Below are 16,674 nucleotides of genomic sequence, written 5' to 3' on the forward strand. Positions count from 1 at the left end.
GTGAGTGACAAATGAACAGTAATCAGAATGAATCAGTCAGGGGCTTGAAAATTACACTGCCCTCAAGTAAGGGCTTGTGAGGTTAGACCACATCATAATCATGTCTGAACACAGAGAGCACATACAAAAAGACATGAACATTGTCCAGGACTCAAAATATTACGTAAATTCCCCATCTCAGCTAATAAGATTGACTCCAGATTCATCACCAACTCAGTCTTAACCTCACTTTAGTCTAATTTCCCTGTAGACAAGACATATGAAGATATACAATCAAAAGAGTTTTCCCTGCTTCCTGACACTATCCAATTCATAGAAAAGCATCCTATCCTTACTTCTACAAAGTCACCTAAAACAAGCCCATAGACTATAATAAGGCTTTTGTAACACCCTCTGACTGAGAGATGTCCCATGGCTCCCCATTGTGTGTGTTCTCCGTCACTACAAGTAATAAACCCAACTTGTTTAACTGCAGGTGTGTTCTTGGTGGTTTTATCCTTTTGAAGAGATGCCCTGACTTCTGGGCAGGGTGGTGAAGCCTGTATGAAACCAATACACCTGTTGAGAACAACTCATAGAAAAGTCATATATTTTTTTTTAGAAAATTGTGTTTGTGTACATGCGTGCGTGTGTGTGTGTGTGTGTTTAAAGGCATTAACAACCTGTGAAACAATGGCAACAAGAAGGCCCCACATTCTGGAGGGTAGAGAACCTTAGAGATGTGAGCTGACATCTAAAGTCATTTTGTTTTTTTATACTGGGGGCATTTGCCAATCCTCTTCAAGTGAGAAAGTGGGAAAAGCTCATAGTCTGGTCCTTGCCCAGACAAAAAGAAACATCTGTGAAAAAAAATAGAAACCAGCAGACCCATGAGTGATATTGGTGTTGACAGAAAGGAAAAGGACTTAAAATTAATTAAAGTAATGCTCATCAGTATATCCAAAACATAGAGGAAAAGATGAAGAAAGTTGATGAGATAGAAGAGAAGTTCACCAGAGAATTGGACTCTATTGAGGAGTATTGTGTTTTCTAGAAATGAAAATACAATATCTAAAATATGGAAACTAATAAGTGTATTCAAAAGATTAAATGCAGCAGAGAGGTGATCCATGAACAGGAAAACAAGTCAACAGAATTAGCAAAACTTAAGCACAGAAAGAAAAAAAATGACAATGTAAAAGATATGTACAAGACATGTGGGACATAATTAAAAGATGTAACGCTCATGGAAACTGGAAAAGTAAAAGAAGAGGGAGTAATGGTGCAGAAGTGATAGTTGAAGAGATAATGGTCGGGAATTCCCCTAAACTGGTGAAAGACATCAACCCACATATTCAAGAAGGTCTATAGAGTCTATGAAAATTATGCCATATGAAAAAGCACATCATATATAAATTGACAGAAATCAATGACAAAGAGAAATACATTAAAGGCAGTCAGATAAAAGTGTCTCACTATTTTTAAAATTATCAAAAACAGTACAAACAGCTGGCTTCTCAATAGAAATGAAGCCAAAAGATAATAGAACAATATATTTAAGGTTGTAATCAACCTTTCATTCTATACACAATAAAAATATCCTTTAAAAATAAAGACAAAGTAAAGAAATTTTTAGATAAACAAATACTGAGAGAATAAAACTTTGCAAAAATATAAAGGGAATTCTTTAGGCAAAAGGAAAATGATCCTAGAGAGAAACACAGAAATTGAGAGAGAAATGAGGAGTATTTAAGAAAAGATAAATATATGGGTATATATAAATAAATACTGACTAAACAAAACAATAGTAGTCATTCTGTATTGGGCTTTAAATATCCTTAGAGTCATAATTGTGGCAGTAATAACACAAATAGCAAGAAATGTAACTTCAGTTAAAAAAAAGTTCGAAGCTTTTAGTATTACTGGGAATGTGTGAAAATAGTAATTTATAGTTAGACTGTAAGAAGTAAAGATGCAATTTGTAATCTACGCGGTAATCACTAAAAGAATAGTAAAATAATTATTTCAAATAATACATGAATAAACGGAAAATAAAACAACTATAAAAATATGTCCCCATTCATGGGCATTCAGGATGATTTCAGAGAACATAATCATTGTAGGCAGAATAATGCCCTCTTCCCCCAGCAGGAAATAATGTCCACACACTAACCCCTGGAACTCCTCAATGTTAGTTAACATGGAAAAGGGGAGTTAAGATAGCAGATGCAATTCACATTGCTAATCAGCAGACTTTAAAATAAAGTGAGTACCCTGGATTATCCACGGGAGCCCAACATAATCACAGTGTCCTTAAAAGGGAATGAAGGAGGCAGAATAGAACCAGAGGAGATGCAGTGGAAGGAAGACTCAGCCTGATATTCCTGGCTTGAAAGAGGGACCAAAGAGGGTAGAAGCAAAGGAATGCAGGCAGATTCTAGAACCTGGAAAAGACAAGAAAATGGATTTTCCCTAAAACCTCAAGAAAGGAAGCCAGCCCAGCCAACCTCTTGATTTTATCCCGGTGTTACCCATTCAGATTTCTGAACTACAGAACTATAAAAAAAAAATTATTGTTTTAAGACATTAAATGTGTGGTAATTTGTTATTGTAGTCACAGAAAATAATACAATCCTCCTCAAACTCTAGCTTCTGTGGTCAAGGGACTTTTCATCTATGGACGTTTACAGACTATGTAGTCTCTTTGAGGTGAAAACAATTGCTAGAATATGATGGTATCTTCTTGGGTGAATAGGAGATCTCTGGTCTTTTTCATGACTCCTGAAATCATTAGCGGTGAAAGAATTAAAGAGCATAATCTGATCTACTAGAGGTCCCTGGAACACCACAGTATCACTGGCCCTTCGGTAAGTGCTTCTTAGTATCAGTGATGGGGCACATTTTTAAAAAACTTTTATTATGAAAAATTTTAAATTTCGCAAAAGCAGAGGGAATGGAATAATGAATCTTCATGTACTAATCACCCATATTCAACAATTACCATTTCCAGTTTCAATATGGCGGTGGCTGCGGTGGCTGGCGCGGAGTAGCTGAGGTGGAAAAGGCAGCCGCTGGGCCTCAGGCAGCCAGGAAACTTGTGGACCTTCCTCTTGCCATCTCTTAAGGGAGGACCACAGCTGCTGGCCGGTCGTGGGGGTGACCGCCACTTTGCCCCCTGGCAGGAGAGGCTGCCTCATTTACAGGTAACAGCTTTGAAGTGTGGAGCAGGAAAAGAACTGCTTCTTAGCTGCAAAAGCGAGTCTCTAAACAGGGAACACGGCGCCAGGGCTGCTGTGGATGCAGACAGGATCCCGGAGGCCGGGGCCGCGCTGAAGGTGGCCAGCTGCCCTATTCAGGATTTGAGGTTTCAGGCCGGCATTAAAGAAGATTCCTGGGAGCACCAGAGCTGTGCCGCAACTGAACAGCCCAAGGCGGCAGCGGCTGAGAACGGGGAAGGCGGCAAACCAGAGGCAGAGAGTGAGCACCCGACCTGGCACAACCCTGTGAGTGACCCCTGCACCAGCCCTGTTTGGGGGGCTGACGCCCAGCCGGCTCCGCCTGCATCACAAGGACACTCACCGCCTCGGGGCTTCCTCCATTTTCCCAGGTGCTGGCAGCTCTGCCCGGCTCGGCCGTCACTGAGCCTTCCCACTTGCTTGGCCCGGCGAGGGGCTTTCTGGAGCCTGCGGCCCGGCCTCCCCTCCCACTCCCTCAGCGGTTCTCTGGCAGGTTGGTGGCGTGGGGCGTCCCCGGCCAGTATCCGGACGGCAAGGAAGTACGGGTGGGCCAACTGTCACTCCACCACACCCTGGACTCCGGCCCTCGGTAAACTTCCTGTTACTGGGAGGCAGTTACCATCTCTGTGGCCACCAGTTCGGAAAAAAGCCTTACCAATTTCTGGTTCGGAATAGTGTGGTAGGAGAGTACCCAGGTCCGCTTGAACCTGCCGGAGAGCAGGCTGCAGGAGGGCGCTAGACTCGGTTTATACTGGGGGGATACAACGGTGAACAAGACCCGAGAAAGATCTACATAGTGCTACAAAGGCACCTAGAGAGACCGGTCGTCTGTGCCCAGCAGAAACCTGGTAGACTTCCTGGGCGAGGCGGTGCCGAGCAGGGTCTTGAAGGCCCAGCTGATAGACGAGGGGTGCAGAAGACACACCCCAGCCCAGCACAGTGTGCACAGAGTGGGGAGACGTGCAGCCAGGGAGGCGGATACTCGACAGAAACCACACACCCTGTGGGGTCGCCACTGCACGATCCAACAGCCTGGGCCACACAAACGGAACAGGGAGAAGCCCTGCACAGGAAGTGAAAGCTCAACAGCGATCACACACCCTGTGGTACGTGATCCACCAGCCCAGCAGAGTCCAAGCTGACCAGAAAGATGGCTCCCCGGAGAAGCCCAAGACCCGAGGCAACCACACAAACAGGGCACTAGAGGCCAACTGAGCAGCCATGGAGGGAGCCATACGAAATTGGCAACCACAGCAACATCCTAGTTAGTCATTAGTCTCAAACCAGTGGACTGTGAAACCCCTGGCCTCAATGAATAAACACCAATAAAAAGATACCAGAAATACAAAAAATCAAGAAAGTACACCACCAAAAGTTAATAAATCTCAAACTCTAGATCCTATATAACAAGAAACGCTTGAAATGACTGACAAGGAATTTTGAGTGATAATTCTAAGGAAACTGAATGAGATACAAGAAAACACAGCTAGACATCATGATGAAATGAGGAAAAGTATACAGGATCTGAAAGAGGAAATGTACAAAGAAATAAATGTCCTGAAAAAAAATGTAGTAGAACTTGCTGAACTGAAGAAGTTATTTAGCGAAATAAAAAACACAATGGAGAGTTTAACCAGCAGGCTTGTCGAAGTTGAAGAGAGAACCTCAGAACTTGAAGATGGGCTGTTTGAAATAACACAAGCAGACAAAAAGAAAGAAAAAAGAATCAAGGACATTGAAGAAAATCTGAGAGAGCTATCAGAGAACCTTAAGCGCTCAAATATCCGAGTCATGGGTATTCCAGAAGGGGAGGAAAAAGGAGATTCCATTGAAAACATATCAAAAAAATAGTGGCAGAAAACTTCCCAGGTATAGGAAAAGTCACAGATCTTCAGACGTATTCAACCCAAAAAGGCCTTCTCCAAGACATGTCATAGTCAAATTGGCAAAACTCAGAGACAAAGAGAGAATCTTAAAAGCTGTAACAGAGAAGTGTCAAATCACCTATAAGGGAGGCCCAATCAGGCTAACATCAGACTTTTCATCACAAACCCTAAAAGCTAGAAAGGAATGGGATGATATTTTCAAAATACTAAAAGACAAAGATTGCCAGCCAAGAATACTCTACCCTGCAAGGCTATCCTTCCGAAATGAAGGGCAAATAGTATATTTCTCAGACAAACAAAAACTGCGGGAGTTCACTACCACACTACCACTCTTACAAGAAATCCTCAAGGGAGTACTGGGTTTGGTTCCTGAAAAATAACTACCACTGCCAGAAAAACCCAAGAAAAATCAGTACCCACTAGTAGAATAAAAATAGCATTCTTGAAGAGAAAACAAGCAAACAAAAATGCTATCTACAACCTAAGGAACCAACAAACACAGAAACCAAACAGTAAATCAGAAAGCAAGGAACAAAAGACACCTAAGACAACCAAACAACCAATAAAATGCTAGGAATAAATCAACACCTTTCAATAACAACTCTTAATGTAAAAGGCTTAAATTCCCCAATCAAAAGACACAGACTGGCTGACTGGATCAAAAAGGAGGACCCAACTATATGCTGCCTATAAGAGACCGACCTCACCCATAAAGATTCACATAGACTAAGAGTGAAAGGATGGAAAAAGATTTACTATGCAAACAGAAAAGAAAAACGAGCTGGAGTGGCTATTCTTATATCTGACAAAATAGACTTTAAACTAAAAACCATAAAAAGAGACAATGAGGGACACTACTTAATGATAAAAGGACTGATCCATCAAGAAGACCTAACAATCATAAATATGTACGCACCCAATGTTGGAGCAGCCTGATTTATAAAACAAATGCTAATAGACCTAAAGAAGGAAATAGACACTAGTACCATAATAGCAGGGGACCTGAACACTCCACTGTCAATATTAGACAGATCCTCTAGGCAAAGAATCAGTAGAGAAACACAAGATCTAAACAAGACTCTAGACCAATTGGAATTGGCAGATATCTACAGAACATTCCACGCAACAACCTCAGAATATTCATTCTTCTCATCAGCGCATGGATCATTCTCCAGGATAGATCACATATTAGGTCACAAATCAAGTCTCAATAAATTCAAAAAAATTGGAATTATCCCATGTATCTTCTCAGACCACAATGGATTAAAACTAGAAATTAATAACAAACGAAACTCTGGAAACTATACAAACACATGGAAATTAAACAGCATTCTACTTAATGACATATGGGTCCAAGAAGAAATCAAGCAGGAAATCAAAAAATTTATTGAAACTAATGAAAACAATGATACATCATACCAAAACCTGTGGGATACTGCAAAAGCAGTATTGAGGGGGAAATTTATTGCATTAAACGCTCACTTCAGAAGAATGGAAAGATGGCAAGTGAACAACCTCACACTTCACCTTAAAGAACTAGAAAAACAAGAACAATCCAAACTTAAAGTTAGCAGAAGGAAAGAAATCATTAAGATCAGAGCAGAACTGAATGAAATTGAAAACCAAAAAACAATTCAAAAGATCAACGAATCAAAAAGTTGGTTTTTTGAAAAGATAAATAAAATTGACAAACCATTAGCAGGGCTAACAAGAAAAAGAAGAGAGAAGACTCAAATAACAAAAATTAGAAATGAAAAAGGCGATATTACAACTGATTCATCTGAAATACAAGGAATCATTCGAGACTACTATAAAAAACTATACGCCAACAAATTTGAAAATCTGGAGGAAATGGATAAATTTCTGGACACACACAAGCTCCCAAAACTGAACCGTGAAGACGTAGAAAGTTTGAACAGACCAATAACAATAAAGGAGATTGAAGCTGTTATCAGAAGGCTCCCAACTAAGAAAAGCCCAGGACCAGATGGATTCACAGCAGAATTTTACCAAACATTCAAAGAGGAATTGACACCGATTCTTTACAAACTATTCCAAAAAGATTGAAACGGACGCAAATCTCCCAAACTCATTCTATGAAGCAAACATCATCCTGATACCAAAAACAGGTAAAGATATAACCAAAAAAGAAAACTACAGGCCGATATCCTTGATGAATATAGATGCAAAAATCCTCACTAAATTACTAGCAAACAGAATACAGCAACACATACGTAAAATTATTCATCACGATCAAGTGGGATTCATCCCAGGGATGCAAGGTTGGTTCAACATACGCAAATCAATAAATGTGATGCACCATATTAATAAACTCAAACACAAGGACCATATGATCATCTCTATAGATGCTGAAAAAGCATTGGATAAAGTTCAGCACTCATTCATGACAAAGACCCTCTATAAGTTAGGTATAGAGGGAAAGTATCTCAACATAATTAAAGCCATATATGCCAAACCTACAGCCAATATCATCCTGAATGGGGAAAAGCTGAAAGCTTTTCCTTTAAGAACAGGAACTAGACAAGGATGCCCACTCTCACCACTCCTATTCAACATAGTGTTGGAAGTACTAGCCAGAGCAATCAGAGAAGAGAAGGAAATAAAGGGCATCCAGATTGGAAAAGATGAAGTCAAACTGTCCCTGTTTGCAGATGACATGATCCTATATATCGAACAGCCTAAAACCTCTACAAAAAAACTGTTGGAATTGATAAATGATTTCAGCACAGTAGCAGGATACAAAATCAACACGCAAAAATCAGTAGCATTTCTTTTCTCCAATAGTGAACATGCAGAAAGAGAAATCAAGAAAGCCTGCCCATTTACAATAGCCACCAAAAAAATAAAATACCGAGGAATTGAGTTAACCAAGGAGGTGAAAATCTCTATAATGAGAACTACAAACCACTGCTGAGAGAAATTACAGAGGATACAAGAAGATGGAAAGATATCCCATGCTCTTGGATTGGAAGAATCAACATAGTGAAAATGTCCATACTACCCAAAGTGATATACAAATTCAATGCAATCCCCATCAAAATTCCAAAGATATTTTTCTCAGAAATGGAAAAAACTATCCAGTCATTTATATGGAACAATAAAAGACCACGCATAGCCAAAGCAATGCTGATCAAAAAAAATAAAGCTGAAGGTCTAACACTACCTGACTTTAAGCTATACTACAAAGCTATAATAACCAAAACAGTATGGTACTGGCATAAAAACAGACACACTGATCATTGGAATAGAATAGAGAATCCAGAAATCAACCCACACACTTACTGCCAGCTGATCTTTGACAAAGGCACCAAGCCTATTCACTGGGGAAGGGACGGCCTCTTCAGCAAATGGTGCTGAGATAACTGGATATCCATATGCAGGAGAATGAAACTAGATCCATACCTCTCACCGTATACTAAAATCAACTCAAAATAGATTAAGGATTTAAATATACACCCTGAAACAATAAAACTTCTTAAAGAAAACATAGGAGAAACACTTCAGGAAATAGGACTGGACACAGACTTCATGAATACGACCCTAAAAGCACGGGCAACCAAAGGAAAAATAAACAAATGGGATTATATCAAACTAAAAAGCTTCTGCACAGCGAAAGAAACAATTAACAGAGTTAAAAGACAACCAACAGAGTGGGAGAAAACATTTGCAAAATATACATCTGACAAAGGATTAATATCTAGAATATATAAGGAACTCAAACAACTTTACAAGAAGAAAACAAGCAACCCAGTTAAAAAATGGGCAAAAGAGCTAAGTAGGCATTTCTCTAAGGAAGATATCCAAATGGCCAACAGACATATGAAAAAATGCTCAACATCACTCAGCATCCAGGAAATGCAAATCAAAATCACACTGAGATACCATCTAACCCCAGTTAGGATGGCTAAAATCCAAAAGACTCTGAACGATAAATGCTGGCGAGGTTGCGGAGAAAAAGGAACTCTCATACATTGTTGGTGGGATTGCAAAATGGTGCAGCCTCTGTGGAAAATGGTATGGAGGTTCCTCAAACAATTGCAGATAGATCTACCATACGACCCAGCTATCCCACTGTTGGGAATATACCCAGAGGAATGGAAATCATCAAGTCGAAGGTATACCTGTTCCCCAATGTTCATCGCAGCACTCTTTACAATAGCCAAGAGTTGGAACCGGCCCAAATGTCCATCATCGAATGAGTGGATACGGAAAATGTGGTATATCTACACAATGGAATACTACTCAGCTATAAAAACGAATGAAATACTGCCATTTGCAACAACATGGATGAGCCTCGAGAGAATTATATTAAGTGAAAGAAGTCAGGCACAGAAAGAGAAATACCACATGTTCTCACTTATTGGTGGGAGTTAAAAATTAATATATAAATTCACACACACACACACACACACACACACACACACCAAACCGGGGGGGGGGGAGAAGATATAACAACCACAATTACTTGAAGTTGATACGACAAGCAAACAGAAAGGACATTGTTGGGGGGGGAGGGAGAAGGGAGCGAGGTTTTGGTGATGGGGAGCAATAATCAGCCAAAATGTATATCGACAAAATAAAATTTAAAAATATAAAATAAAATAAAATATAATATAATTTTTAAAAAACCCCAAAATCAAACAAAAACAAACAAACAAAAAAACAATTACCATTTCATAGCCTTTCTTCTTTCATCTATATTGCTACCCATTCTCTTGATATGTTTTTAAACATATCAAGGCATCCTATCATTTTATCTGAAATGATTCAAAAAGATAATTCTCTTTTTAAAAACATAACCACCGTACCATTATCATATATTTTTAAAAATAGCAATTTCTTAACATCAAATTGAAATGTTTAAATTTCCTCAATTGGCTCATAAAAATGTTTAGTTTTATTTTAAATCATTGCAATTGGTTGATATAGCTTTTAAGTCATTTTAATGTATAGATTCCCTCTCCTTATCATTATTTCTCCATACAATTTATTTTTTAAATAAAACTGGACCATTGTCCTGTAGAGTTTTCCATGTTACAGATTTTGATGATTGTAACTCAGTGTGTTATTTTACATATTTCTGAAGAGGATACTTCTTTTTGCCTAAGTCATAGACTTTATTTTTACAGCAGTTTCATGTTTATAGAAAAATTTAGCAGAAAGTATGAATAGTTCACATACCCCATGCACACTTTCTTCTATTATTAGTTTCTTACATTAGCATAGTACATTTGTTGCAATTATGACCAATACTGATATATTATTATTAACTCAATTTTACATTAGGGTTCCCTCTTTGACTTGTACATTTCTGTGGGTTTTGTCAAATGCATAATGTTATATATTCACCATTACAGTATCATACAGAATAGTTTCACTGCCCTACCCTAAAAATCATCTGTGCTCCACGTATGTCTCTCTCTCCCTCTTGGCTCCCCTGAAACCCCCAAAACTGCTGTTTTTTTTTTTTAATTTTCTTTTCTCAATTACTTCAAGCATTTATTATTTATTTGTGTTGGGAACATTCATAATCTTCCCTTCTAGCTAACTGAAAGTATAGAACAGTACTATAGAACACTAGATATGATTCCTCCTATCTAGCTGTAATTTCATATCCCTCTCACTGTCTCCCTTCCCCGACTACCCTTTCCAACCTATGGAAACCGCCATTCTACTCTCTAATTCTACATCATCAGCTTTCTTAGCTTCCACACATGCATGAGAACTTGTGGTATTTTTCTTTCTGTTCCTGGCTTATTTCATTTAACATGATGTCCTCCAAGCTCATCCACATTGCTCCAAATGACAGGATTTCATTCTTTTTTATGGATGAATAGTATTCCATTGTGTATGTATACCACATTTTTCTTTGTTCATTTATCTGTTGGTGTACACATACCTTGATTCCATATCTTGGCCATTATGAATAGTGCTGCAATAAACATGGGAGTGCATATATCTATTCTATACACTGATTTCCTTTCCTTTAGATACGTATGTAGTTAGTGGGATTGCTGAATCGTGATAGTTCTAGTTTTAGTGTTTTGAAGAACCTTCATATTGTTTTCCATAATGGCTGTACAATTTGCATCTCTACTGTGTATAGCATTTCCCTGTCTCTGCATCCTCACCAGCATTTGTTATTTTCTGCCTTTTTGATAACAGCCAGTCTAACTGGGGTGAGATGAGGTCTCATTTTGGTTTGGATTTGTGTTTCCCTGATGATTAGTGATGTTGTGCATTTTTTCATATACCTGTTGGCCATTTGTAGTCTTCTCTTGGTAAATATTATTAAGCTTATTTGTTTGTTTTTTGTTGTTGTTGTTGTTGCTGCTGCGGTTGTTGTTGTTGTTGTTGAGTTATTTCAGTTCTTCATATATTCTAGATATTAACCCCTTGGAGAATGCATAGTTTGCAAATATTTTCTCCATTCTGCAGATTGTTTCTTCACTCTGTTGATTGTTTCCTTTTCTGTGCAGAAGCCTTTTAGTTTGATATAATACCATTTGTCTGTTTTGGCTTTTGTTGCCTGTGTTTTTGAGTTCCTCTTTATAAAATCTTTACCCAGCCTAATGTCCTAAAGAATTTTCACTATGTTTCTTCTAGAACTTTCATGGTTTTATGTCTTACATTTAATTCTTTAATCTATTTTGAGTTAATTTTTTATATATATGTGAAAGATAAGGGTCCAATTTCTTTTTTTATTTGTAGTTGTATTTCTTCTTTTGTTGTAAACTTGTCATAGACTTTCCTATCAACATTTCATGATATTTTATTGGTAAATATTGAAATGTCTAATATTTCAACATTTAAAATATGAATCAATTTTATAGTATTTGTATAAATATTGTTGCAAGTTTCTTTTAAATTTTATTATTTTTCTGCCATAGAAAAATAATTTGACATTTTATGCTTACATCTACTTTTCTTCTCCTTTGTGTTTTTTGTCTTTTGCTGCTAAGTTTTAGAAAGTCTTGTCAGTGAGAGATTTAAATACTTGTGTTGTTTTCTCTATTTTATTTTTTGTTACTGACTTACATTTAGTTAATTCATTTGGAATTTAATTTTGAGTAAAGTAAGAGATAAATCATCAACTATATAGTCTTTTTTTTTTTTCTAATTCTGTTCTGATGCCTGTTTCCATTTACTTTATATGTGTGACATAAACATATAAGAAAATTTCTCAGTACTTCCAGAGGTTCCCTGCAAGAAGAATATCCCTTGAACTTCATGTACAACATTCCTTTCCCCCGCAGCTCTCTTCCTCTGCTTCAGCTTCAGGCTGCGGACAAAGAAAAAAATTTCCAGACCTAATTCTTGAGAGATTGCACATTCTAAGTATAAGGATGCAGTTTCAAATCACATTTAATAAGCTGAAAAGACAGAGATTGCTCTGTGAGGACACCAGGGACATCAAAGGCTCTCACTGACAGAGCAAAATCCCGGTGGGACCCAGGTCTCAATATGTCTTTTCACGTAATTCTGCAGGGGCCTGCCACACCTGCTCACCACCAGCCTAGAGATCTGCAAGAGCCCTCTGGGCTGAGTAGAGAAATATTAGGATACATGAAGTGGAGATGGCACCACCAAGCAGGAGAAACCACAGGTAAGACCCTTCTGTGAATCTTCAGGGAAAAGAAGGAGGCATGATGCCTATTACCAGAGGATAAGAAAAATGAATGCAGGTAACACACTTAGAACAATGCCTGAACATGGACAGCACTCAATAGATGTGACTGTCCTCACCTGTGCTGCAGTAACAACAGGCTTCTGACTTGTTCTTCTCCTTTCACTCTCACTTCTTTCCTATGTACCCTGCCTTTTGCTTCCAGTTACTTTTTGTATTGTAGAAATAGAATCTGTGGTATCAGAAGATACCAATTAGTGAGAATAAAAGACAGACTAAAAATAAGAACTGAGAGAAATAATGATCTCAGTGAATAAAAATGAGTACAAAATTAGGAGCAATGAATTTAGAACAAGTGGAACAGATGAGAATGCTGTTATAAAAGTCAAAGGAGAAATTCAGAAGGAGATACTGGATGTCAAAAACTCAAAAGAGATGAAGACTAAGTATTAGCCATTACATTTGCAATGTGGAGTTCATTTCAAGCCTTTGTGAGAATAATATTGGTAGTGAGATTTGGATGAAAAGTCAATTTCAGGATTCTACAAACTGAATGAGAGTGGGAAAATAGAGAGAAAAATATTAAAATGGTTGCCTATGAATTAAACCAAATTCAGTCGTGAAGGGGAGCTTAGTTGTGTGGGAGTAACCTGCAGTGTTAGGCTAAGAAAGGTTAATCATGGTACTCACAATCCTTGCCTCAGTTAACCTCAAGAACTCTGAACCTTTATCTGCATAGCATTTGTATCAACTGGAGCAAAGACAGAGATTATTTCAAATGTTTCTGGCTCTCCCTAAGTAAAGATCCTGAATATGAAGCCACATTCATCAGTCATATCCGAGGTAACTAACACCACTCAAGATCCTTTCTACTTTATCCTCACTGGCATCCCCGGATTTGAGGCCTCCCACATCTGGATCTCCATTCCCTTCTGCTGTCTCTACACCATCTCCATTGTGGGCAACGCCACCATCCTCACTGTCATCCGCACAGAGCCCTCCTTCCACCAGCCCATGTACCTGTTTCTCTCCATGCTGGCCCTGACTGACCTGGGTCTTATCCTCACCACCCTGCCCACAGTCATGCAGCTTCTCTGGTTCAACATTCGGGAGATCAGCTTTGAGGCCTGTTTCGCCCAGTTCTTCTTCCTCCATGGATTCTCCTTTATGGAGTCTTCTGTGCTGTTGGCCATGTCCTTCGACCGCTATGTGGCCATCTGCCGCCCTCTCCATTATGCCTCCATCCTCACCAATGAAGTTATTGGTAGAATTGGGTTTGCCATCATTTGCCGCTGTGTTCTGGCTGTGCTTCCCTCCCTTTTCCTACTCAAGCGCCTGCCCTTCTGCTGCTCCCACCTTCTCTCTCACTCCTACTGCCTCCACCAGGATATGATTCACTTGGTCTGTGCAGACATCCGGGTCAACAGCTGGTATGGATTTGCTCTGGTCTTGCTCATTATTGTAATGGACCCTCTTCTTATTGTGCTCTCCTATACACTCATCCTGAAAAATATCCTGGGCACAGCCACCTGGACTGAGCGGCTCCATGCCCTCAATAACTGTCTGTGTCACATTCTTGCTGTTCTGGTTCTGTATGTCCCCATGGTTGGTGTATCGATGACTCACCGCTTTGCTAAGAATGCTTCTCCACTGGTCCATGTTATCATGTCCAATGTTTACCTGCTGGCACCTCCCGTGATGAACCCCATTATTTACAGTGCGAAGACCAAGCAGATTCGCCAGGGAATCATTCATCTCTTTTCCCCAAAAAATATGCATTCAAGATGAGAGAATCAATTTGTTAAATTACTCAGGAGTAAAAGTAATAGGCTTAAGGGGAGAGTATAGTCAGAATTGGGAAATTAAGAATGTAAAATGAAGACAAATAATATTGTTAAGGCAGCATGACATGTTTTTGGCTTTTAGCAGAATATACCTGGTTGAGCTCAGCTACCAACAATGAGTCAAAACAAAAGAGATGTGAATCTCAGTTGACAGATTAACAGTAATATATTGTGTATTTTCAGATGACTAGTAGAGAAGAGTTCAAGTGTTATCATCACAAAGAAATGATAAATGCTTATGGTGATGGATATGCTAATTAATCTAATTTGATCATCACACAGTGTATACATATATCAAAATATTACTCTGTACTCCATAAATACATAAAAATATAATGTGTCAATTAAAAAATAAAATCAAGAAAACTTCTGGCACGTTTTAACAGCTATTCCAATGGCAGCTCACTGACTCGCTCATTGACTGAGTAAAAGTGTGTCTAAACTTTGTTCTTTATTCTGGATATTCTTCTCTTGTATGGGCTTGGTTAATGGGGTTTAAAGGAAATCCTTAGTTGTTTCTTCTACCACCCATTCTCATAAGCAGCTCCATTTAGGCATTCAAGTCAACTCTAGCTCCTATATCCTGGATCACTGTGCTGTGTAGGTATGCTCCCTGACTTGCCCTTGCAAAAGAATGGTAAGACAATGACGGAGGACGGATGCAGATCATGTTTCTCAGGCAGTCAGATTTATCAAATGAACATCCAGCATAATTTCAGCAGACCAAGTGAACACATACAAAGAGCCTAAAATTAGGATGGGGTGGTAGGGTCCCCATAGCTACAACAAGGCTCCTACTTTGCTAGAGGTCCATGGTATGAAGAATTCAAACTTCAAATAAGGTAATACTTGTGGGAAGAACTCATTTTTTCTGGTGAGAACAGATTCTTTTCTGTCTTAATGTCCTTAATGCTACTCCACTTCTTAAGGGCAGATTTCCTTTGGAATTATGGATTTTGTACTAGCAAAAGTTCTAGCAGAAGAGCTATGGCCTTAACAATCATAAAAAAAACACATAATTTGTGGAAATTAGATAGCCTGTCTCAGAAATATCAGGTTGAAGGGGCAGCCATAATTTTGGTCACAGCTTCTTATTACTGGACTCATACTGCAGGTGATTGCTATTAAGACCCACTTAGATTTGAATCAAAACAGGCAGGGCTTCAATGAGAGAACAATCAAGCAGGATTAGAGGTGAAAGGCAGAGAGAAAGGGGGCAAAGGATGTCTTTCCCCTCCCACATCCTTCTCCCACCCCTTACTCCTTTTATTTTTTCATCGCAGCCTATATAGCTTAGCATGTTTTTTCAGAGAACCATGAGTCAGCCGGCATAGAGAAACAAATTGCAGAATGAAAGACACATGCAAACTCACAATAGAGGAGCTTAGAACCAGGAAGTCTAAATGTTGAAAAAAGTAAAAAAAAAAAAAAAAAAAGGGCAGGAATACGGGTCAAAGGTGACTTTTCTTTCAGCGGATGATACAGGTTTGGGAATCCCCCAACACAGCATATCGGGCAGATAATTCTTGGTATTATACCAACTTTTTTAAGAGAAGCACATAATACCATAAATAATCTGTTGATTATTTAAATCAATTGATATTATTAAATCAATTGAATTTTATGGTCACTCATAATGAACTACAGACAACAGTCAAAAGTTAGCTAGATATCAGATGATATTTTCTTTGTTTGTGTGTATGTGTATGTGTGTGTGTCCGTGTGTGTGTGTGTTTATACTGGCTTTATGACTTAAGAAATGTGATGATAGGTTTAGATTTCACAGATTTTGTTTCTGACAACTTGTTTTTTAAATTGGGAAATGCTTTTGCAAAGTTATTCAGTACCTAGAATGTAAATAAATATACTAGTCACATTTTGTTATACAAATGTGTTTGTATTTCATAAAATTTAGAAAAGGTTTCTAAGAATGTAATATTCTTTATGTCATATTAATTCTTTGTTAATTATTTTAAATTGGTTTCATAAGAAGACATAAGATTGGATATCATTTTTGGGAGATACTAAATGAATTACACTAGTTCAAATGGAAGATAGCCCAGGTTGCTGCTATAGAATAA

General features: G+C 38.5%; 1 protein-coding gene across 1 annotated transcript; it reads left to right on the forward strand.

Annotated features, from left to right (window-relative positions):
• The first annotated feature begins 13,562 nt into the window (after positions 1-13,562).
• On the forward strand, positions 13,563-14,537 carry LOC134377232 (olfactory receptor 51Q1-like). Its single transcript, XM_063095862.1, has one exon. It carries the CDS (start codon positions 13,563-13,565, stop codon positions 14,535-14,537), a length of 975 nt encoding a protein of 324 aa, XP_062951932.1.
• Positions 14,538-16,674: the final 2,137 nt, after the last annotated feature.

Source organism: Cynocephalus volans, chromosome 4 (genome assembly GCF_027409185.1).
Source record: "Cynocephalus volans isolate mCynVol1 chromosome 4, mCynVol1.pri, whole genome shotgun sequence".
In the NCBI taxonomy this organism is placed as follows: Eukaryota; Metazoa; Chordata; class Mammalia; order Dermoptera; family Cynocephalidae; genus Cynocephalus; species Cynocephalus volans.